The sequence below is a fragment of the Ornithorhynchus anatinus genome, chromosome 15, assembly GCF_004115215.2.
Source record: "Ornithorhynchus anatinus isolate Pmale09 chromosome 15, mOrnAna1.pri.v4, whole genome shotgun sequence".
Lineage (NCBI taxonomy): Eukaryota > Metazoa > Chordata > Mammalia > Monotremata > Ornithorhynchidae > Ornithorhynchus > Ornithorhynchus anatinus.
The window spans coordinates 17,305,826-17,328,736 of record NC_041742.1 but is presented as its reverse complement, the minus strand read 5'-3'; the positions used below and the strand labels follow the sequence as shown (position 1 = coordinate 17,328,736).

The 22,911-nt window shown below is 45.5% G+C and overlaps 1 protein-coding gene across 1 annotated transcript; it reads right to left on the bottom strand.

Annotated features, from left to right (window-relative positions):
• Nucleotides 1-1,552: 1,552 nt before the first annotated feature.
• On the bottom strand, nt 1,553-16,542 carry RS1 (retinoschisin 1). The gene is made up of 6 exons (XM_029079581.1): nt 16,443-16,542; nt 16,111-16,214; nt 11,457-11,562; nt 6,447-6,588; nt 3,994-4,189; nt 1,553-1,933 (listed from the first exon to the last, which is right to left on the bottom strand). The coding sequence occupies exons 1-6, from the start codon at nt 16,540-16,542 to the stop codon at nt 1,781-1,783; spliced, it is 801 nt and encodes a 266-aa protein (XP_028935414.1). The 3' UTR covers nt 1,553-1,780.
• Nucleotides 16,543-22,911: the final 6,369 nt, after the last annotated feature.

Sequence of the window (22,911 nt, the reverse complement as noted above, 5' to 3'; positions counted from 1 at the left end):
ATAGGATGAAAATACAACACATCCCTTTGGAAGGGTAGACATACGTACCACAAGTTTCTTTTTCCTTGATTTTAGGGACACGCAGCCACGACATCTAAACACGACAAGCTCACGGGCATTTCTCATGGATGAGACAATTTGCACAGCTGGTGTGTACCTAGTATAATCAAATCTGCTGCGACATTGACTAGTGGAAAATGCGCGCCTCCGGCCATGTGATAAGGCCCTCCCCCAGCCATCCCCGCCCCGGCCCCCCAGATGTCACATTTGCTGTGACTGTGGTTGATAAACTAGTAATAGGAGTAGTTAGTACTGATGTTTTCACTGAGCGTCCAGGTAACTGGCCATAGGAATGTGATTTATTGGGTGCAGTGCACTCTACTAAACACTTGGGAAATTACAGCACAAAGAAGGGAGACTTTCCCTGCCCACAGGGAAAGTCACACTTTAATGGAGGAGAAAGACAAAAAATACTTAGAAATAGAGTATTCAAAGAACTGAGGCCCTGTTTCTTATTTTCCTAAGGAAGTTGGTTTGAGGAGCTTGGATTACACGTGTCATTAGACTAGAGGAAAGTCGGTCAGTCGTATTTATTGAGCGCTTACTGTGTGCAGCGTACTGTACTCAAAGTATTCAGTCATTCATTCAATAGTATTTATTGAGCGCTTACTATATGCAGAGCACTGTACTAAGCGCTTGGAATGAACAAGTCAGCAACAGATAGAGACGGTCCCTGCCGTCTGACGGGCTTACGGTCTAATCGGGGGAGACGGACAGACGAGAACGATGGCGATGAATAGAGTCGAGGGGAAGAACATCTCGTAAAAACAATGGCGACTGAATAGAATCGAAGCGATGTACATTTCATTAACAAAATAAATAGGGTAATGAAAATATATACAGTTGAGCGGACGAGTACGGTGCCGAGGGGATGGGAAGGGAGAGGGGGAGGAGCAAAGGGAAAGAGGGGAAAAGAGGGTTTAGCTGCGGAGAGGTGAAGGGGGGGCGGTAGAGGGAGTAGAGGGAGAAGGGGAGCTCGGTCTGGGAAGGCCTCTCGGAGGAGGTGAGTTTTAAGTAGGGTTTCGAAGAGGGGAAGAGAATCAGTTCGGCGGAGGTGAGGAGGGAGGGCGTCCCGGGACCGCGGGAGGACGCGGCCCGGGGGTCGACGGCGGGACGGGCGAGACCTGGGGACGGCGAGGAGGCGGGCGGCGGAGGAGCGGAGCGTGCGGGGTGGGCGGTGGAAAGAGAGAAGGGAGGAGAGGTAGGAAGGGGCGAGGTGATGTAGAGCCTCGAAGCCTAGAGTGAGGAGTTTCTGTTTGGAGCGGAGGTTGATAGGCAACCACTGGAGTTGTTTAAGAAGGGGAGTCACATGCCCAGATCGTTTCCGCGGGAAGATGAGCCGGGCAGCGGAGTGAAGAATAGACTGGAGCGGGGGGAGAGAGGAGGAAGGGAGATCAGAGAGAAGGCCGACACAGTAGTCTAGCCGGGATATATCGAGAGCCCGTAGCAGTAAGGTAGCCGTTTGGGTGGAGAGGAAAGGGCGGATCTTAAGCACTTGGGGAATCCAGGTTAACAATAAACAGTCACATTTCCTGCCCACGATGAGCTTGTAATCTAGAGGAAAGCTTAGGGAACGGCTACTATTTCTTTTTTTCCTTCATTAAGATGTTCATATCCCCCCAGTTGGTATCCAGATATCAGGACCGTTCGGCATCACTTCATTGGCTCCCTCCAAAATTTCCTTTGCTTCCTTCAGCCGATCTGGGTTCCCGGTGTGGGGTTAAGTGCATTTACTTAGGCACTCGAGCAGCTCCATCCGGATGGCAATACGCACGTGCCAGCCCAGGGGGATTAATCTGATGAAGCGGGACACGATGGGAGGCCGCAGCAGATTCTGCACAGTGGACGCTCTGTCCGAGTTCCCGTAAAATACCTACAGTGGGGAGTGGAGCCGGGACGGGGAAAGACCGAGTGGAAGTTAGAGCCCAGACTTGGCGGCGAAAGAGCAGAGGAGGAGAGGCACGAAGGCGGATCTGATCCCCCACTTGCCCCTACGTGGCAAATCCACATTCACGGCTCAGAGGGGAGGCTTCGGGTATAGAACCCGGGCTTGGGAGACCGAGTCTGTGGGTTCTAATCCCGGCCCTGCCACTCATCATCTGTGTGACTTTGGGCAAGTCACTTAACTTCTCTGTGACTCAGTTACCTCATCTGTGAAATGGGGATTAAGACTGTGAGCCCTATGTGGGACAACCTGATTACCTTGTATCTCCCCCAGTGCTTAGAACAGTGCTTGGTACATAGTGAGCGCTTAACAAATACCATCATCATTATTATTATTAATATTCTAATCCCAGTTTTGCACTTGTCTGCTGTGTGACCTTGGGCAAGTCACTTAACTTCTCTGTGCCTCAGTTACCTCATTTGTAAAATGGGGATTGAAACTGTGAGCCCCACGTGGGACCACCTGATTACCTTGTATCTCCTCCAGCACTTGGAACAGTGCTTGGCACATAGTAAGTGTATAATAATAATATAATCTGGGACCACAGTGCTCTCTCCTGTCTCATAGTGTTTGCCTCAGAGCACCGGGGGGCTTTCGTAAAGCTTCCAGAGCGGGATGCGGAAAGTATCTCTGATGTATTGTCCCTGCCTCTGGCTTAGCGGAGAGAGCACAGGCCTGGGAGTCGGGAGATGTGGGTTCTAACCCTGGCTCTGTCACATGCCCGCCGCTGTGACTTGGTGAAAATAACCGCATCCTGTGCCCCGGTTCCCTCATCTGTAAAATGGGGATTCGATACCCGTCTTTTCCCCCTACTTAGACGGTGAGCCCCATACAGGACCCTAGGGACTCTGTCCGATATGATTCTTCTGTATCTACCCCAGTGCTTAGCACAGTACTTGACACACAGTAAGCACTTAACCGATACCACAATGATTATCATTTTAACGGTTATCATCAATAGGAAGGTTTTTGTCTGCTAGCCATCTCCACATTCTTCTTTTTTAACAGTCCACTGAACGGTGACCCAAGTGCCCCGTCTGAGTCTTTTCTGTCTAATCAGTGAGGGGATGGATTTTGCTCTTTTGGATTCTGGAAGTGAGTAGTCTGCTAAGCGCTGCCCTGCACTTACAGGTGCCATGAGACACTGACCAGGGATTGAAGGCAGAAAATCAAAATGTGAAATATGCGCTAAATTATTCTTCCTCCTGTGCTTGCTTCAGACTTCCTATAATAGTAACTGTGGTATTTGTCAAGCGCTTTCAATATGCCAGGCCCTTTTCTAAGCGCTGGGGTGGATACAAGCAAATCGGGTTGGGCTCAGTCCCTGTCCCACGCGGGGCTGAAAATCTTAATCCCCAGTGTACAGATGAGGTAACTGAGGCACAGAGAAGTGAAGGGACTTGCCCAAGGTCACCCAGTAGACACATGGCAGAGCTGGGATTAGAACCCACAACCTTCTGACTCCCAGGCCTGTGATGATGAAGATGGTGTTGTTTAAGCGCTTACCATGTGGCAAGCACTGTTCTGGTGTACTGGTGTTCAAGAATTAGAAACAGCATGGCTCGGTGGAAAAAGCATGGGCTTGGGAGTCAGAGGTCATGGGTTCAAATCCCCCCTCTGCCACTTGTCAGCTCTGTGACTGTGGGCAAGTCACTTAACTTCTCTGTGTCTCAGTTACCTCATCTGTAAAATGTGATAAAGACTGTAAGCCTCACGTGGGACAACCTGATGACCCTGTATCTCCCCCAGCACTTAGAACAGTGCTGTGCACATAGTAAGCACTTAACAAATACCAACATTATTATTATTATTAATAAATCTATAGTTCTCACCCACCAGCATCTCTCTCTCTCTCTCTCTCTCTCTCTCTCTCTGTGTCTCTACCTCTGTTTGGGTTTACGGAGCCCCTCGGGGAAAGGGAAGACGGCACGTGAATTAGGAACTGCCCAAATCAAGCTCGCCCGTCTCGACCCCCTCTTCCCACTCACCCGGTTGTTGCCCGTCTGGTCCTTGTAGTAGATCCAGTTGAAGCTCTCGTCAGTCCTGTACTGCACGCTGTACTTGGTCATCCATTCGTCCGTGTCGCAGCGGCCTTGGGTGAGGATTCCGGAAATCACTCTGATCTCCTTCAGGTCGATCTGGATCCACTGGCTGTTATCTTGGAATTTGGAGAGCCAGGCGCACCTACAATCATCCCACCGGTAGCATTTATTGAGCACCTTGTGATGATGATGATGATGGTATTTGTTAAGCACTTATTAAATTCCTAGTGCTGTTCTAAGTGCTGGGGGAGATACAAGGTAATCAGGTTTTCCCATGTGGGGCTCCCAGCCTTAGTCCCCATTTTACAGATGAGGTCACTGAGGCCCAGAGAAGTGAAGTGACTTGCCCAAAATCACACAACTGACAAGTGGCGGAGCTGGGATTAGAACCCACTACCTCTGACTCCCAGTCCCCGGCTCTATCCACTAAACCACTCTGCTTCTCGTAACACAGTTGGTAGATATGGTATCTGCCTAGTGTAGCTTAGTGGAAAGAGCCCGGGCATGCGGAGTCAGAGGTCGTGGGTTCTAATCCCGGCTCCTCCACTTGTCAGCCGTGTGACTTTGGTCGAGTCACTTCACTTCTCTGGGCCTCAGTTACCTCATCTGTAAAATAGGGAGCTCCACGTAGGACAACCTGATTACCCTGTATCTACCCCAGAGCTTAGAACAGTGCTTGGCACCTAGTAAGGGCTTAACAAGTACCATTGTTATTATTATACTCTCCCAAGCGCTCAGTAAACATTCTGCCCGTAGTAAGTACTCAATAAATACCACTGACTGATTAGGTACCTACTGTGTGCAGACACTATACTAAGTGCTTGGTAGACTACAACTGAAATCCCGAATAAAGGAAAAGAGTAGGAAGAAGCACTTTAATACCTAAGCACTTAGATATTCACCTCAGCCCCATGACACTTTTGTACACTGATTCATTCAATTGAATTTATTGAGTGCTTATTGTGTGCAGAGCACTGAACTAAGTGCTTACATAGACTAATGCTTTATTGTTTCCCTGATCTATAATTTATTTAAATGTCCATCTTCCCCTGTGGACTGTGAGCTCCTTCAGGACTGGGATTACATCTACCAATTCTACCAATTCTTATTTTATCATTTTCACACACAGTAAGCACCTAATAAATACTATTTTTATGGTATTTAAGCGCTTACTACATGTCAAGTTAATCAGGTTGGACACAGTCCTTGTCCCACATGGGGCTCCCAGTCTAAGCAGGAGGGAGAACAGCTATTGAATCCTGATTTTACAGTTGAGGAAACGGAGGGATAGAGAAGTGAAGCGACTTGTCCATGGTCACACAGCAGGCAAGTGGCAGAGCTGCCTTTAGAACCTAGGTCCTCTGGATCCCAGGCCTGGGCTTTATCCCCTAGGCCACGTTACCTCCCTAATTGATGGATTAAGACAATAAAGGTGACGGGATCCTTGTCTTAAAGGAGCTGACCATCTAATAAAATATAGTATAAAGTCACTTCACTGACTCCCAGAGCTGCGCTCTTCAGAGAAGCTGTATGACACAGTAGATGGAGCATGGGCCTGGGAGACAGAAGGTTATGGGATTTAATTCTGGCTCTACCACTTGTCTGCTGTGTCACCTTGGGCAAATCCCTTTTCTGTGCCTCAGTTACCTCATCTGTCAAATGGGGATTGAGACTGTGAGCCCCACTTGGAACAGGGACAGTGTTCAACCTGATTTGATTTGCTTGTGTCCTCCCCAGCGTTTAGTACCATGCCTGGAACATAGTAAACGTTTAACAAGTACCATAGTTATTATTATGATTTCCACTCGGCCTCTCTGCTTCTCAGTTTAAAATGAATTGTACTTCCCAAGCGCAAAATGAATTGTACTTCCCAAGCGCTTAGTACAGTGCTCTGCACACAGTAAGTGCTCAATAAATACAATTGAATGAATAAATGAATTCTGATTTTGGGTTCATTCAGACTTTCTGGCCCCTTAGACAACCGTTCTTCATTTTTCCTCTTTCTATGACCATCTGCTCCCTTGCCCTTTATCTCCAATTGCTGAGAATTAGTAATAGCATCAAGCTCCTGATCCCTTCATGGAACTCCCTGGCTGCGTATTAGAGTTGGTAGACACATTCCCTGCCCACAACGAGCTTACACTCTAGAGCGGGCGACGGACATAAATGTAAAGAAATAAATTACAGATAGGTACATAGGCGCTGTGGGGCCGAGGGAGGGGTGAATAGAGGGAGCAAATCCAAGCTCAAGTGTGACCCAGAAGGGAGTGGGAGAAGAGGAATTGAGGGCCTAGTCAGGGAAGGCCCCTTGGAGGAGATGGGCCTTCGATAACAAGAACGAAGGACTTCAATGAGCGCTCGCTATATACTCCCCCGACCCCCCTCCCGCTCAGGCTTACCCGAAGCCCTGGCCGTTGAGGCGTGCCTTGTTGGCGGTCCACGAGGAATACCATCCCGTGTACTCTTCCGAATTGGAACAGCTGATCTGGTCTGCGGTCACAGCCCCTGACTCAAAGCCCAGGGGTTTGTGATATGGACATTCTGAAAAGGCCAGAACAAACCCTCTTTGGTCGCGCTCGGTACAGGAAAGATCATAAAAGGCAGAGAACCCTGGGGGTACAACGACTTGGAGTTTAGCAAAGTGCTTAGGACACCGTAAGCGCTCGGTAAATACGATTGAATGAATGAACGAGTGCATTGGAAGAGGTAGCCGGTGTCCTCAGTCAGGCTAAGCTGAGGATCAGGGGGCTGTAATGCCATCAGGAGGTCACCTTCCTCTAAAGCCTGTCAGCCCAAGCCTCTTACGATATTCAGGCTGCCGCTTCTCGCCTCAGGGAATTTCCCAAACTGACCATTTCTAGAGTCGTTCCAATAACGCCAGTATGTATTAAAGTACTTGGTTGGTGCCAGGTGCTGAGGTAAGCGCAAGATGACCAGATCAGACACACGGGAGGCCTGCAGTGTAAGAGAGATGGAAAGCATGTGTCTTATCTCCACTTTACAGGTGAGGAAATCGAGGCCCTGAGCATCTAAGTTGCTTGCTGAGACTAAAGCCTGAATCTCCTGGCTCCCAGTCCCTCTCTAATAATAATAATTATTATTATTATAGTAGCTGTTAAGTGCTTACTCTGTGCCAAGCACTGTTCTAAGCACTGGGGTAGATGCAAGGTAATTAGTCCATCCCACGTGGGGCTCACAGTCTTAATCCCCATTTTACAGATAAGGTAAGAGGCCACACTGCCTTGCTACTATCTAAAAGGGGAACTGAGAGAGTGCTGCCTCCGATCCTAATTCTCACTGTCATTGCTCGCAAAGGTTCGCCCGCCAACAACATTTCTCACAGCGGGAATGAATACTCTCATGGGAGATGCACTTTTCTTTGGAAAAATTGATCTAGTGAGAAGAGGTGGCTGAGTGTGAAGACACTAGCATTTCCGCCATGACAAGATGAGGCTAAGCGTGAAAATAGACCTTTTCCTGTCTTCTGCCGATGGCATTTGCGTAAGAGTCAGAGACAGGAATGGATATTACGGGGCTGCTTATTACCGGGGAAGGGAGCTCTTTAAATATGCCATCTAGTTCGTTAATGTAATCAGCATAGCCCCCTCCCCCCAGCTATAGAATTCCAAGTGGATTATCCTGTCGATCCTCGCTGAAAGCTTGCTATTATTCTTATAGCGAGTTTTTTCACCTCCCCCTTTGTGTCCTCGCTGCGGAAACGAGGCAGAAAACAGTGTGACGATCCCGAGTGACGGCACTAGCCGAACCCCAAGTCTTCCCAGATAGTGTTCGGTTCCCTGAACCCCGCTACCTCCCCACCGATGAATCCAATAATCACAATAATAATAATTATGGTTACTTGTTAAGCTCTTATCATGTGTCAGCACTGTTCTAAGCACTGGGGTAGACACAAGGCAACCAGATTGGATCCGGTCTCTGTCCCACCTGGGGCTCAGTCTTCATCCCCATTTTCCAGATGAGGTAACTGAGGCTCAGAGAAGTGAAATGACTTGGCCAAGGACACACAAAAGACAGGCGGAGGGGGGATTAGAACCCAGCTCCTTCTGACTCCCAGGCCTCTGTTCTATCCACACTGCTTCTCAGTGGCCAAACAGAATTCAAACCCAGGCTCAGAGCTGGGTGAGGGTTGATACAGACCTTGCCTGGATTAGGGAGCCCAGGGGCTTGTTGGTGTTTATCAAGAGTAATAATAATAGTTATGGTATTTGTTAAGCGCTTACTATGTACCAAGAACTCTTTTAAGCTGAGGTAGATACAAGGTAATGAGGTTGTCCCACGTGGGGCTCAGAGTCTTAATCCCCATTTTACAGATGAGGTAACTGAGGCACGGAGAAGTTAAGTGACTTGCCCAAAGTCACACAGCTCATAACTGGCGGAGCCGGGATTAGAACCCACGACTTGTGACTCCCCGTCCCGAGCTTTTGCCACTAAGCCACGCTGCTTGTCACTCTCGAATGGTAATCGGTATCATAAATGTAAGGTTCCCAGCACAAACTAGTAAGTTCCTATTTTTGACCAAGATCTTAGCAAGACATCCTACCTCACCAAATTTGTCCATTATGTAACCGCTGACATTGTTGGCACGTTTCACAACCTTGAATGCTGACTGCACTGTATGAGGTTGGCCTGTGTCCGACCTAATTATCTTGTCTCTACCCCAGTGCTTAGTACAATGCTTGCCACCGAGGATACGCCACAGATACCGTTACTAGGCTTGTCGTTATCGGCTTGGGAATGCACGATGGAGGTAAATGGCACAGTCCCTATCTTCAAGGAGAATACAATTTACAGGGTGAGGAAGGCTATCTTTTCCAACTGTGGGTCAGATGGTGTGAATTCAGATATTTGTACAGAACACCATTTCTTGCAGGAACAGATCACAAACCACGAGTACCGATTTTTAGAGCGATTCCGGGCTCTTGAAGCCAACGATTTCAATTTATTAAACTCTTTCCGATAATATATCTGCCAACACCACTTCATCTTTCATTTAGTGCTCTCTTATATTTTCACCCGCACTTCATGTATTCAGTATCGTTTTGAATCCCCTCTCCGGCTCCTCAAGTGAGACACCACAAATCAATATCTGATGAATGTACATTTTTACACTTTCCAATTTTTGTTCCACCCTTTTATGGAGGACTTCAGAAGCAGGAAGAAACCCAAACAAGTTAACTTGAATGGAAAAACAGATCAATTTTTTAGATTTTTTTTCCAGTGAATCTGCCAGAATTTGGAGATGTACCTGTAGAGGAAATTTATTTTGTCCCTAACATGTCATCCAAAATCCAATCTCTTTTAAGAATGGGAAAATACTTCAATATATTTATCCCATTCTAGGCTCCAAACATTTTGGAAAACTGAGCACCATCAAGTGCTCTTTTTTCAATGTCACTAATTAAGCACTTAGTACAGTGCCTGGCACATAGCATGTCATACTAAATTTTCCTCTGCCTTCAATCAGTTCTTGATATCCCTCTTTGACATATGTACATATATATATATATATATACTTCTTCTGGCAAGTTTTGCGTTCTTCTAATTACCCCAAGTACAGGCAGATTCATGACACCAAAGTGGCGAAACAATAAAGTGTAAAACTTTCAGATCTTTAAATGGTGCTGCCAAACTGTTAGATCCTCAATAACCTGGGGCAACCCCCTGAATGGAGAAAATTTGTGTTGCCATTCACGTCTTGCCGGTTTCTGCATGTCCGAGCGTGTGTTTCTTTTGACACCGTTTTGCACTGCCTCCAGCGAGAATCACGTTGTCGATGGAATATTTCCTGATTCTGCCATTGTGTGCTAGCCCAAACATTTGGTCTAAACCCACATTATGGGTGAATTGATTGTGTTACAAGACACTTGATTTAGAATATAATTTTCAGAGTATGAGCTGAATTTTTTTAAAAGTTCATATTTTTGAGTTTTAATTTATTGTAAATCTATTGTGGCATAATATCTATTTGAGCATCTTTGCTAAGAAAGAACTCCACTTCATGTCCATTTAGTATTAGTTTTATACTCAACTCATTTTCAATTTTCTATTAGCTCTTTCAGGGCACACCACAGATGACTTCTTTCTTGTGCACTGGGGCTGGTGTCATTTTTCATCAGCTGCATGTGTATCTTTTTGGTTTCTGTATTTCTCATCTGACACAGACTAATGCAGAATGATTCTCTCTGCTGCAGCAGTAATGGTTTTTTCCAAATGGAAGATATACATTCATTATTCAATTGCAGTTTTTGAGCACTTTCTGTGTGCAGAACTCTGTACTAAGTGCTTGGGAGAGTATGGTATAACAATAAACAGATACACTCCCTGCCCGCAAGAGCTCACAATCTAGAGGGGAAGACAGATACCGATATAAATGAATTACAGCTATTTAGGATAACTGTGTTGTGCAAATGTAATGTCTTTCCCTTCCTCACCCTCCTGTCATGTTTTCTTGGATCAACCTGAACATGTAGCTCATTAATTTGGAGGCCTCGAGTGTTGACAAGTGGACCTGTGTCCTGCTCATTTTGATGCTTCTGACCCTTTGTGATGCAGAACTTCTAGATCCCATGGGATTTTCCTCTGCAGATATAGTATCCCAGCAGCGAATGCAAAACCACATGAGCCAAAATCCATATGTGGAAGTTGCCAAAACCTCTACTAGCTCGAGTGTGGCAATCAGTGGTATCTACTGAGTGCTTACTGTGTGCAGAGTATTCATTCAGTTGTATTTATTGAGCGCTTACTGTGTGCAGAGCATTGTACTAAGCACCCGGCAGAGTGCAATACAGTAGAGGTGGTACACATGTTCCTTTCCCACAATGTTCCCTGCCCTCTCCATTTTTGAAGCCTTTTTAAAAGTCCGTCTCCTCCAAGAAGCCTTCCCTGACTGCGCCCTCCTCTCCTCTTATCCCATTCTCTTCTGCGTCTCCCTGACTCGCTCCCTTCATTCAACCCCCCCTTCCAGCCCCTCAGCACTTATGTATATATCTGTAATTATTTATTTACATATATTAATGTCTTTCTCCCCCTCTAATTCCGAGCTCATTGTGGGCAGGGAATGTGTCTGTTTATTGTTATAGTGCACTCTCCCAAATGCTTAGTACAGCGTTTTGCCCACAGTGAGTGCTCAAAAAATACAACTGAATGAATCAGTGAACGAGCTTACAGTCTAGGGCCGAGCTTACAGTGTAGAATAAGTCATCTGACACCAATTTATGAGAACCATATCCTGGTTTGGATCTTCATGGTTTCCATAGCCCAGAGTCCGATGCTTTTATACTGCTAAATGATAGTTGAGACAGAAAGGTGGGAACGGTCGTGTATTCAGTCCCGATAAACGCTCTCAGAAGAAAGGGTTCAGGTGTAAGAGGAGAGAATCGAATCCTTACCTGGCATACAGTCTAAGCTGGTTGTTCTGGTGGGCAAAACTGAGTTGGGGTCTCCCTGGCAGTCACATGTACAAGCTTTACTGTTCCACATCTCCTCGCCGTCCCCCTGGGGGAGCATAAGGGAGTCAGTCAGTCAATCAGTGTATTTATTGAGCACTTACTGTGTGCAGAAAACAGTACTAAGTGCTTGGGAGCCTACGATATAACAATCAGCAAACACATGCCCTGCCCAAAATGAGATTACAGTCTCGAGGAGGAGACTGACATTAATAGGAAGAAATAAATGACGGATACGGACATGATTGGTGTGGGGCTGGAAGAGGGGATAAATAAAGGGAGGAAGCCAGGGCGACGCGGAAGGGAATGGGAGAAGAGGAAAGAAGCGTGGCTGACACAAGGTGAGAGATGGGTTGCATATCATTTGAATCCCAGGACAGACATTGGCAAAGCCCATTTGGAAACCCGTTCCCTCTTTCTGTTTCACTTAAGTGGGGCTTGTGAAATCTGGCCTTCAAGATTGAAGCAATTTCTTCTCTGAGTTGCTACGCTAGAGAAAAGCCCAAGTGAATTTTGGGTCAGTAATAATAGCAATAATAATTATGGTTCTTGTTTAGCACTTTCTGTGTGCCAGGCGTTGTACTGAGCACTTGGGGCGGGGGGGCGGGGGAATGCTAGCAATTGGGTTGGACACAGTCCCTGTCCCACGTGGGGTTCACAGTCTCAATCCCCATTTTACAGATGAGAGAAGTGAAGAGACCTGCCCGAGGACCCAAAGCAAACAAGTGGCAGAGCTGCTTCTCGTGTCGGTATGGCTTGACATTGGCTAGCTGGAATCCTCGGCCCTTTTCTGAAAACTCAAGCAGGTATATGTGTCTGTCTAAAGCAGTGACTCCCTGCATTAATAGAATTGCCTTCAGGAGAAGTAGTGCGGCCGAGTGGAAAGAGCCACGGGCCCGGGAGTCAGAAGACCTAGGTTCTCATCCTGGCTCTGCCAGTTGCTTGCCGTGTGATCTTGGGCAAGATCACTTACCTTCTCTGTACCTCAGTTCTCCTGTTCCCTCTCCTATTTAGACCGTGAGCCCCACGTGGGACAGAGACCGTCTCCGACCTAATTAACTTCTATCTACAACAGTGTTTCATACGTAGTAAGTGCTTAACAAAGGACCATAACAAAAAAAAAAAGGATCAGAAACACATCTATAGTTAAACTCGGGGTTCCCTTTATTTACAGGGTCACTTAATCCATCTTCTAAGTAGTTCCCTAGCTGTGATTCTCTGACATCCAGCCCGACTGGATTGATTGATGCCTGACTACTCGTTCTGTTTCGTTGTCTGTCTCCCCCGTTCAGACTGTGAGCCCGTTGTTGGGCAGGGATTGTCTCTATCTGTTGCCACACTGTACATTCCAAACGCTTAATACAGTGCTCTGCACATAGTAAGCGCTCAATAAATACGATTGAATGAATGACTGGTTATCTGCCTTGCTTTTTGCCGTTTCTCTGACATTTGAGCTTTGACTCTTCCCCCGCAACAGATGCTCATGATACGGTATCTGCTAGGTACAGTATTTAGAGATAGTTTTAATCTTTAAACTGGATTGATCTTCTAAGATGATTTCAGAAATTATTTTTGGCTAAGATCATCTGCAAACACCAACTAGTGAAAAGAAATTAGGTTAAATAAATGTTGGTCACGTACCTCGGTGGAAGATAATGCCAGTGTGACTGGGCATGAGAGGAAAAACAAGACCGGACAAGAAAAAGAGAATGAAAAATGTAGTACAGGGATTGAAAGTGAAATGGAACAGAGTTTAAAATCACACAAGCAATCAGTGGTATTTATTGAGTGCATACTGTGTGCAGAACACTGTACTAAGTGCAGGGAGAGAATATGACGGTGGGAATTAGACATGGTCTTTATTGAACACTTCTATGTGCAGAGCACTGTTTTAAGCGCTTGGGACAGGAAGCTCATCTCTTGACTGTAAGCTATTCGTGGGCAGGGAATGTGTCCGTTCATTCATTCAAACATATTTACTGAGCGCTTCCTGTGTGCAGAGTACTGTACTAAGCGGTTGGAAAGTACAATTTGGCAACATATAGAGACAATCCCCACCTAACAATGGGCTCACAGTCTAGAAGGGGGGAGCCAGACAACAAAACAAGTAGACAGGCATCAATAGCATCAATATAAATAATAGAATTTTAGGTATATACACATCATTAATAAAATAAATAGAATAATAAATATGTACATACATACACAAGTGCAGAGGGAGGGAATCGGGGCGTTGGAGAGGTGAGAAGGAGCAGAGGACAAGGGGGGGCTCAGTCTGGGAGGGCCTCCTGGAGGAGGCAAGCTTTCAGTAGTTTATTGTTCTATTGTACTCTTCCAAGTGCTTAGTACAGTGCTCTGCATGCAGAAAGCTCTCAATAAATACAATTGAATGAAATACAATATAGCAGGCTTGGTAGACACGTTCTTTGCCCATAACCAACTTGGTGCTCCGAGGAGGAGTTTATAGTCACTGGTTGATACATTTGTCAATAAATCTTGCAAGCTTTATTCTAATAGGTTTAAAAGACGTCCCCTAAAGTCCCATTTTCACTACTACCTATAAAGATCCCTAAGTACATGATGACCTGCCGCAAAAGACAAAGTAACTTTAAATAGATGAAATAAAATCTATTAAATATACAAATTAAACCCTTAATGCTACTACATTCTGAGTTGGCAGGTTTTACCATCCACCCTTTTAGCCCCTGTAGTGTAACAGCAAATCCTCCTACTACTACTATGAGCCTCTCAGGGGTCACGCCTGGGGAGTTTCCAGTCCTTTACCAGTCACGACTACAAGAGGGGGAGTCAAGCAGAGACCTGTCCATTCCATTCCCATCTGGGCCAGTGGCTAGCGAGAGGCAGGCCATCTGCTACAGGTCAAAACTCACCCGTGCTGGGCAACGGCGGCACGGGAGAGAGCTGAGGGCAGAGATTCGAGTTTACTGCATGGAAGGAGGTGATGGAAAACCACTCCGGACTTTTACCAAGAAAACTCTGTGGATCCACTACCGGAACGATTGTGGATGGAAACCCTTCCCCCCTCTCCCGCCCTCTGTTCTTCCCCCTTCCCCTCCCCTCAGCACTGTGCTCATTTGTATCTATTATTTATTACCCTATTTATTTTGTTAATGGGGTGTATATCTCCTTGATTCTATTTATCTTGATGATGTTGTCTTGTTCTGTTTTGTTCTGTTTTGCTTTGCTGTCTGTCTACCCCGATTAGACTTTGAGCCCGTCACTGAGCAGGGATGGTTCCTATCTGTTGCCGAATTGTACATTCCAAGCGCTTAGTACAGTGCCCTGCACATAATAAGCGCTCAGTAAATACTATTGAATGAAAAGTGGGGCGTTCTGGGAGAGATGTGTCCATGGCGTCGCTATGCGTCGGACACGACTCGACAGCATAAGACAACAACGGTGTAATAGCAAACCTTGGGCTTTGAGTTTTGAAGTGTTGAGAGGTAGAAATCTGGATTGTAAACTCGTGATGGGCAGGGAATGTGCCTACTAATTCTCCCAAGCAATTAGAACAGTGCTCTGCGCATAGTGAGTGCTCAATAAATATCAGTGGTTGATTGATCAAATTTAGTGAGGTTACGTGGTAAGAAAAGCAAACCAGGACTGAGGGATTATTTTAAAACCCGAATCCACTTTTGAGTCCCTCCTTGTCTTAAAATATAAGTAAATAACCTCTTCCAGATCCAAATTTAGATACATTTTTAAAGCGAGTCAATGGTCCCTTTTTTGGTTCCATATTTACCCTGGAAATTGAGACTGCTCTTATTAAATAATTCAGGGATTCCACTTTACGTTGCCTAAATCCTTAGACAGACTTTGCTAAACCAAACTGCTACCTATTCACGATCAAAGTTGTTTCTGAATACATCGTAATAATAAGAATTATGGCATTATTCAAGCGTTATGTGCCAGGCTCTATACTAAGCACTGGCGTGGATCCATGCAAATTGGGTTGGACAGTCACTGTCCCATAAAGGGCTCACGATCTTAATCCCCTTTTTTAAGATGAGGGAACTAAGGCCCAGTGAAGTAAAGTGACTAGACTGTGAGCTTGTTGTTGTCTTTATTTGTTGCTCAATTGGACTTTCCAAGTGTTTAGGACAATGCTCTGCACTCATTAAATGCGATTGAATGAATGAATGAATCAACTTGCCCAAGGTCATACAGAAGACAAGCGGCAGAGGAGGGATTAGAACCCGTGCCCTTCTGACTCCAGGCCCGGGCTTTATCCACTATGCTCTGGTGTACTGTCTCTGAACGAATTTTGGATTATAGACTTCAAGCAACATTACTCTAAACTTGAGAGTCAGAGATAGGTATGTGGAAATGAAACAAAGAAACCCAGATGATTAAGTCAGTCAGATAGGCCTGGGAGTCACAACCACCTGGGTTCTAATCCCAGCTCTGCCACCTGTCTGCTGCGTGACCTTGGGCAAGTCACTTAACTGCTCTGTGCCTCCGTTACCTCCTCTGTAAAATGGAGACTGTGTGACCAACCTGATTAGCGATTATCTACCCCAGCTCTTAGTACAGTGCCCGTAAGGCTTAACTAATACCGTAAAAAAAAAATGCCTACCTTTGTAATCGAAGAGAAGAAAGAGCAAGAAGCTCTTGGCCTTGAACTGCATCTTTTCCTCCATCCCTCTAGAGCAGCCCTCGGTGCAGCCAAGTGTAGGCTTTCTTAAGTAGGAGGCGGATTCATTTGAGTGCTTGCCTCATTAAGCTCCTTATTTCATTTAGTCCTGATGGTTTTTGCCAAGCACCGTCGAGCTACTTGTACCTACGCAGTTTACTGCCCTGAACAGAGATAAATCTCGCAGGAAGTGTAAAGGGCAGCTGAAGTGGGTCGAGCGACGGCCATAACTTAGTTGAATCAGTCTTGGTTTTGCTTTAGAAAAATGTTTCAACCCAATAACATCTGATTGTTGATGATTTGAGACGGAGTAAATTTGAACGAGCAGATGTGTCGAGAGAAGTTCCTTGGTAGGTGAGATTTTTGGATCTTCATACCCCCACCGACCTCCCTAATCCTTTTTTTATGGTATTTATTAAGCACTTACTATGTGCCAGACACCGTTCTGATCGCTGGGGTAGGGAGAGTTAATTAGGTCAGACACAGTCCCTGCCCCGCGTGGGTCTTGCAGTCCAAATAGGTAGGAGAATAGATAAATAATCCCCGTTGTACAGGAAACAGAGACATAGTGAAGTGACTTGCCCAAGATCACACAGCAAGCAGTTGGCAGAGCCGGATTAGAATCTAATAATAATAATAATAATGATAATGGTGGTATTTGTTAAGCGCTGGGGTGGATTCAAGCAAATCGGGTTGGACACAGTCCCTGAACCACTTGGGACTCACAATCCCCATTTTACAGATGGGGTAACTGAGGCACCGAGAAGTGAAGTAATTTGTCTAAGGTCACAAGGAAGACAAGAGGCAGAGCCGTGATTAGAACCTGTGACTTCCTGACTCCCAGACCCGTGCTCTTTCCTTTAGGCCATGCTACTTTTCTTGTACTCGTGCCAACCACACACTTATTTATGCCCAGCTGCCTGAAATATTTGTGTAGTCACCCATTTACTTCTGCATTCACCTACATACCTACTACACATATAGGAGGAGGAGCATCCTGGGGTAGCGGATAGAGCCCGGGCCTGGGAGTCCAAAGCTTATGGGTTCTAATCCTGCCCGGTTCTGCCCTTTGTCTGCTGTGTGACCTTGGGCAAGTCACTTCACTTCTCTGGACCTCAGTTACCTCCTCTGGAAAATGGGGCTTGAGACCGTGAGCCCCATGCGGGACAGGGACTGTGTCCAACCCAATTCTCTTGTGTCTACCCCAGCGCTTAGTATAGCGCCTGGAACATAGTAGACACTTCACAAATACCACATTTATCATTATTATTACTTTGCCACTTACTCCTATAGGTAAATACAAATATACGTTATTTTAGTATCTGTTTCCTCCACTAGATTGTGAACTCCTTGAGGATGGGGTACTTGCCTTCTAATTACTGTACTCTCCCAAGCACCTAGTCAGTGCTTTATGCGCTGGAGTTGCTCAATAAGTACTATTCCTTGACGGATGGCGAGATGGACCTTCAGGACCTTGGTTAAATGCTGTACTACCCCAAATTCTTCTCCCTCTGCTCAAAATGGAGACCGGATCGTGTACTTCTATATAGAATAGATATGTTGGAGAAGAAAATTATTCTTAAAATAGTGTTAGAAGGTTTGCAAGACTGAAATAATTAGGGCTCACTGGACACTGTATTGGTATAAAGATTCCCCCGGGATCTCTGGGACCGAGCAGCACGGCCTGGTGGATAGAATACGGGCCTGGGAGTCAGAAGGACCTGAGTTCTAATCCTGACTCCGCCTCTTGTCCGTTGCGTGATCACGGGCAAGTCACTTCAGTTCTCTGGACCATAGTTACCTCGTTGTAAAAGAGGTGGATTAACCCTGTGAGCCTCGTGTGGGAGGCTGGCAGAAACTCCAGGTTTGGATCAGTGGTCTGTAGAGATGGTGGAAGTGCGGGGAATCAGTGGCATCTGTAGGGGAAGAGCTCCAGGACCTGGATTTGTCCCCACTAGAGTCCAGGTCTCACAGCCACAACACGACCGACAGATGCCTCGGGCCCTTATGTGAGAAGCAGCGTGGCCCAGAGGTGAGAGTACGGGCCTGTGAGTCAGAAGGCTCTGGGTTCTAATCCCAGCCCTGCTGCTTGTCTGCCCTGTGACCTTGGGCTAGTCATTTTACCTCTCTATGCCTCAGTTACCTCACCTATAAAACAGGAATTAAGAATGTGAGCCCCACAAGAGACAGGGACTGTGTCCAACCTGATTAATAATAATGTTGGTATTTGTTAAGCGCTTACTATGTGCAGAGCACTGTTCTAAGCGCTGGGGTAGACACAGGGGAATCAGGTTGTCCCTGTGAGCCTGTGAGCCCCAGTCTTCATCCCCATTTTACAGATGAGGTAACTGAGGCACAGAGAAGTGAAGTGACTTGCCCAAGGTCACACAGCAGACAAATGGCAGAGCTGGGATTCGAACTCATGACCTCTGACTCCAAAGCCCGTGCTCTTTCCACTGAGCCACGCTGATTACCTTATATCTACCCCCCAGCGCTTAGAACGGTGCTTCGGACATAGTAAGTGCTTAACAAAACCCAAAACTGTTATTAGAGCTCACCTCCTCCAGGAGGCCTTCCCGGACTAAGCACCACTTTTTCTCTGCTTCTCCTCCCCTCCCCATCGCCCTGACTCCTTCCCTCTGCTCTCCCCCCCTCCCTGCCCCCCAGCACTTCTATATATATGTACATATTTATTAGTCTATTAATTTTATTAATGATGTGTAAACATCTATAATGCTATCTATTTATATTGATGCTAATGATGCCTGTCTACTTGTTTTGTTTTGTCGTCTCTCTCCCCTCTTCTAAACTATGAGCCTGTTAGGTAGGGATTGCCTCTATTTGTTGCTGAATTGTACTTTCCAAGCACTTAGTACAGTGCTCTGCACACAGTAAGTGCTCAATACATAAAGTTGACTGAATTTCAGGGCTAGTAGGCGATCGATCAAGGTACAGTGAACATCGTGGCCATTCTCATCAATCTGGGCATCAAGCGACTAGAGATTTTTTTTTTTTTTTTTGCCTGAATCAGAACACAAGATATGCTGGCTTCTTGAGGTCCCCTTTCCAAGGGCTAGGGAAAGCTGCCCATAGATAAAAATGGAAAAGAACGATTGGGTACAAACAAAAGGAATTTGAACAAAAAGGAAGCAGCTGCTGGTGCATATTTGCTCAGCAGTCATCCCTCGTCGTCCCCCCGCCCGCACCTCCTTTGGAGATGCTCAAGAGGAAAACTGTTTTCTTCCATTCCCTGGCTTCCGGACTCTCTCCTGTTTTCTCCTTCTACAGTTTAATATTGGCTCTCTCCACCCACTGCATCGTAACTCATCTCCTAACCGTATCTCGCTTTTGACTCTCTTGACTCCGACCGTTTCTCAGGGTACTTTCAGCCTAGACCTCTCTCCTTCTCCCTCCCTACGTCCCAATTCTCCCCATTTTCAAAGGGTTCTTAAAGAAAAAAACACTTCCTCTAGGAAGCCTTCCCTGATTAATAATTATGGTATTTGTAAGCGCTTACTATGTGCCAACTCCTGGGGTAGATACAAGGTAATCAAGTTGGACACAGTCCCTGTCAAACAGGGGACTTCTAGTCTCAATCCCCATTTTACAGGTGGCACAGAGAAGTTAAGCGACTTGCCCAAGAGTCGGAATTAGAACCCAGGGCCTCCTTCTCCCAAGCCTGGGCTCTTGCCATTAGGCCATGCTGCTTCCAAATGGCTTCCTGTATTTTACTCCTATCCCCAGCACTTAAGCTCCTGTGGATCTATTTTGCATTTATTAATTTAATTATTTATTCCCCTATTTTATCATGATATATTTGCACTACTTCCCGCTATGCCCTGGTTCTCCCTCCTGCTCCCACTATCTGTAAATACTCTTTGTTCGCTCGTCCCCACTTTTTAGATTGTCGCTCTTTGAGGCCGGGGAATCGGGTCTGGCTTCAACTGTACTTAGTAGAGTTGTATTTAGTACAGTGCTTGGCACTGAGTAGGCGCTTAGTAAATACTGATCGATTTAATGACGGGGACTGTGTCTAACCCGATTCGCTTATACTACCCAGGGGCCTAGTACAGTGACTGGCACATAATAAGTGCTTAACAAATACCGTCTGAAAAGAAAAGCCTGTGAATTTTGCAGCAGCAGGATAATTACCTAAATCACTCATACTTTTTGATCGCTTACTGTACAACGTGACATGGTACACGGGCCCTGGGAATCAGAGGCTCTGGGTTCCTACCCTGATTCCACCACTTTTTTTCCTAATGGTATTTGTTAGGTGCTTGCTATGTGCTAGGCGCTGTTCTAAGCACTGGGCTAGGTACAAAGTATAGTTTTAGATGTCTGTTTCTCTCCCTCCTTTCATTCATTCATTCAATGGTATTTATTGAGCACTTACTGTGTGCAGCACACTGTACTAAGTGGTTGGAGAGTACAATTCAGCAACGGATAGAGACAATCCTACCCAACAGTGGGCTCACAGTCTAGAATGGGGGAGATAGACAACAAAATAAAGCAAAACAAGTAGATGGGCATCAATGGCATCAATATAAATAAATAGAAGTATAGATATATACACATCATTAATAAAATGAATAAAAAATACGTACCTAGATTGTAAGCCCATTGTGGGCAGGGATTGTCTCTTTATTGCTGTAACTGTACTTTCCAAGGGCTTAGTACAGTGCTCGGCACACAGTAAGCGCTCAATAAATAAGCACTGCCTGTCTGTTTGTTTTGTTTTGTTGTCTGTCTCCCCCTTCTAGACTGCGAGCCTGTTGTTGGGTAGGGATTGTCTCTTGCCGAATTGTAATTTCCAAGCTCTTAGTACAGAGTTCTGCACACAGTAAGTGCTCAATAAATACGATTGAATAAATGAATGAATCAGGTTGGACACAGCCACTTAGCTGCCCTGTGACTCTGGGGGAGTCACTTCACTTCTCTGTGCCTCAGTTCTCTCATCTGCAAAATGGGGATCCGGTGCCTCTCACAATAAGCTGTGAGCCCCATGTTGGCCCTGATCAGTAAGTCATTTCGTTCATTCACTCATTCAGTTGTATTTATTGAGCGCTTACTGTGTGCAGAGCATTGTACTGAGCACTTGGGAGAGTACAATCTACCAACAGACACATTCCTGCCCAAAATGAGCTCACAATCTAGAGGGGGAGACAGACATCAATAGAAATAAATAAGTGGATGAAGAAATAATTAAATGACAGATCTATACCTAACTGCTGCGGGCAGGGAGGGAGGATGAACGAAGGAGCAAGTCAGGGTGACGCAGAAGGGAGCGGGAGAAGAGGAGAGGAGGGCGCAGTCAGGGAAGGCTTCCTGGAGGAGATGGGCCTTCAATAAGGGAGAAGCAACTTGGCTTAGTTGAACGAGCATGGGCTTGGGAGTCAGAGGGAGCTGGGTTCTAATCCCTGGTCTGCCCCTTATAAGCTGAGTGACTTTGGGAAATTCACTTCATTTCTCTGTGACTCAGCTCCCTGATCTGTAAAATGGGGATGAAGACTGGGAGCCCCACGTGGGACAACCTGATCACCTTGCATCCCCCCTAGAGCTTAGGACTCTGCTTTGCCCAGAGTAAATGCTTAACAAGTGCCATCATCGTTATTATGATTGTTATTTTTATGATTATTATTCCATAGGAAAACAGCCCAGGCAAGGGTGGAAACTCGATTAGATTATCACTGGGCAGGGATGGTCTCTATCTGTGGCCGAAATGTCCATTCCAAGCGCTTAGTCCAGTGCTCTGCACCGGGTAAGCGCTCAATAAGTACTATTGAACTCCCTGGGGCTTAGCAGTAATGATAATAATAATGATAATAATAATAATAATAATGATGTTGGTATTTGTTTCTCCAGCAATAGGAAACTCCAGCCTGCCTTCGCCTCCGGCCCGGAGAGGGCAAAGAGAGAAGGATAAAAGAATACAAAGAAAGGGGGGGAGTATATATATATATATATATATATATATATATATATATATGTGTGTGTGTGTGTGTGTGTGTGTGTGTGTGTGTGTGAGTGTGCGCGCGCATGTATATATGTATGTATGTATATACGTGTATGCATGTATGTGTGTATGTGTGTAGGTGTGTATGTGTATATACACACATATACACATACATATACACATATATTCACACACACACATATATGGATATATATGTATACATACACACACATGTATGTGTATATGTATATATGTGGATGTGTATGTACACATAAACACACACATGTGTGTGTATACATATGAACGCACACCCATATATATGAAGCATATATATGAAGCATATATATACACATAAACACACACACATGTGTGTGTATACACATAAACACACACACATATATATATGAAGCATATATATATATATACACACACACACACACACACACATGAAGCAGCGTAGCTCAGTGGAAAGAGCCCGGGCTTGGGAGTCAGAGGTCTTGGGTTCGAATCCCCATTCTGTCACTTGTCAGCTGTGTGACAAGAATACAGAGAAAGGGGGGGAGTATATATATACATATACATATACACATATATTCACACACACATATATGGATATACATGTATATATACACACACATGTATGTGTATATGTATATATGTGGATGTGTATATACACATAAACACACATGTGTGTGTATACATATGAACGCACACACATATATATGAAGCATATATATGAAGCATATATATACACATAAACACACACACATGTGTGTGTATACACATAA

Coding starts and splice junctions, on each gene's coding strand:
- RS1 (XM_029079581.1), bottom strand. CDS start 16,542: ATGAAGATCCAAAAATCTCACCTACCAAGGAACTTCTCTCGACACATC. Junction 4,190..6,446: donor CTCAACGGCCAGGGCTTCGG/GTAAGCCTGAGC, acceptor GGATGATTGTAG/GTGCGCCTGGCTCTCCAAAT. Junction 1,934..3,993: donor ACCAGACGGGCAACAACCGG/GTGAGTGGGAAG, acceptor TCCCCACTGTAG/GTATTTTACGGGAACTCGGA.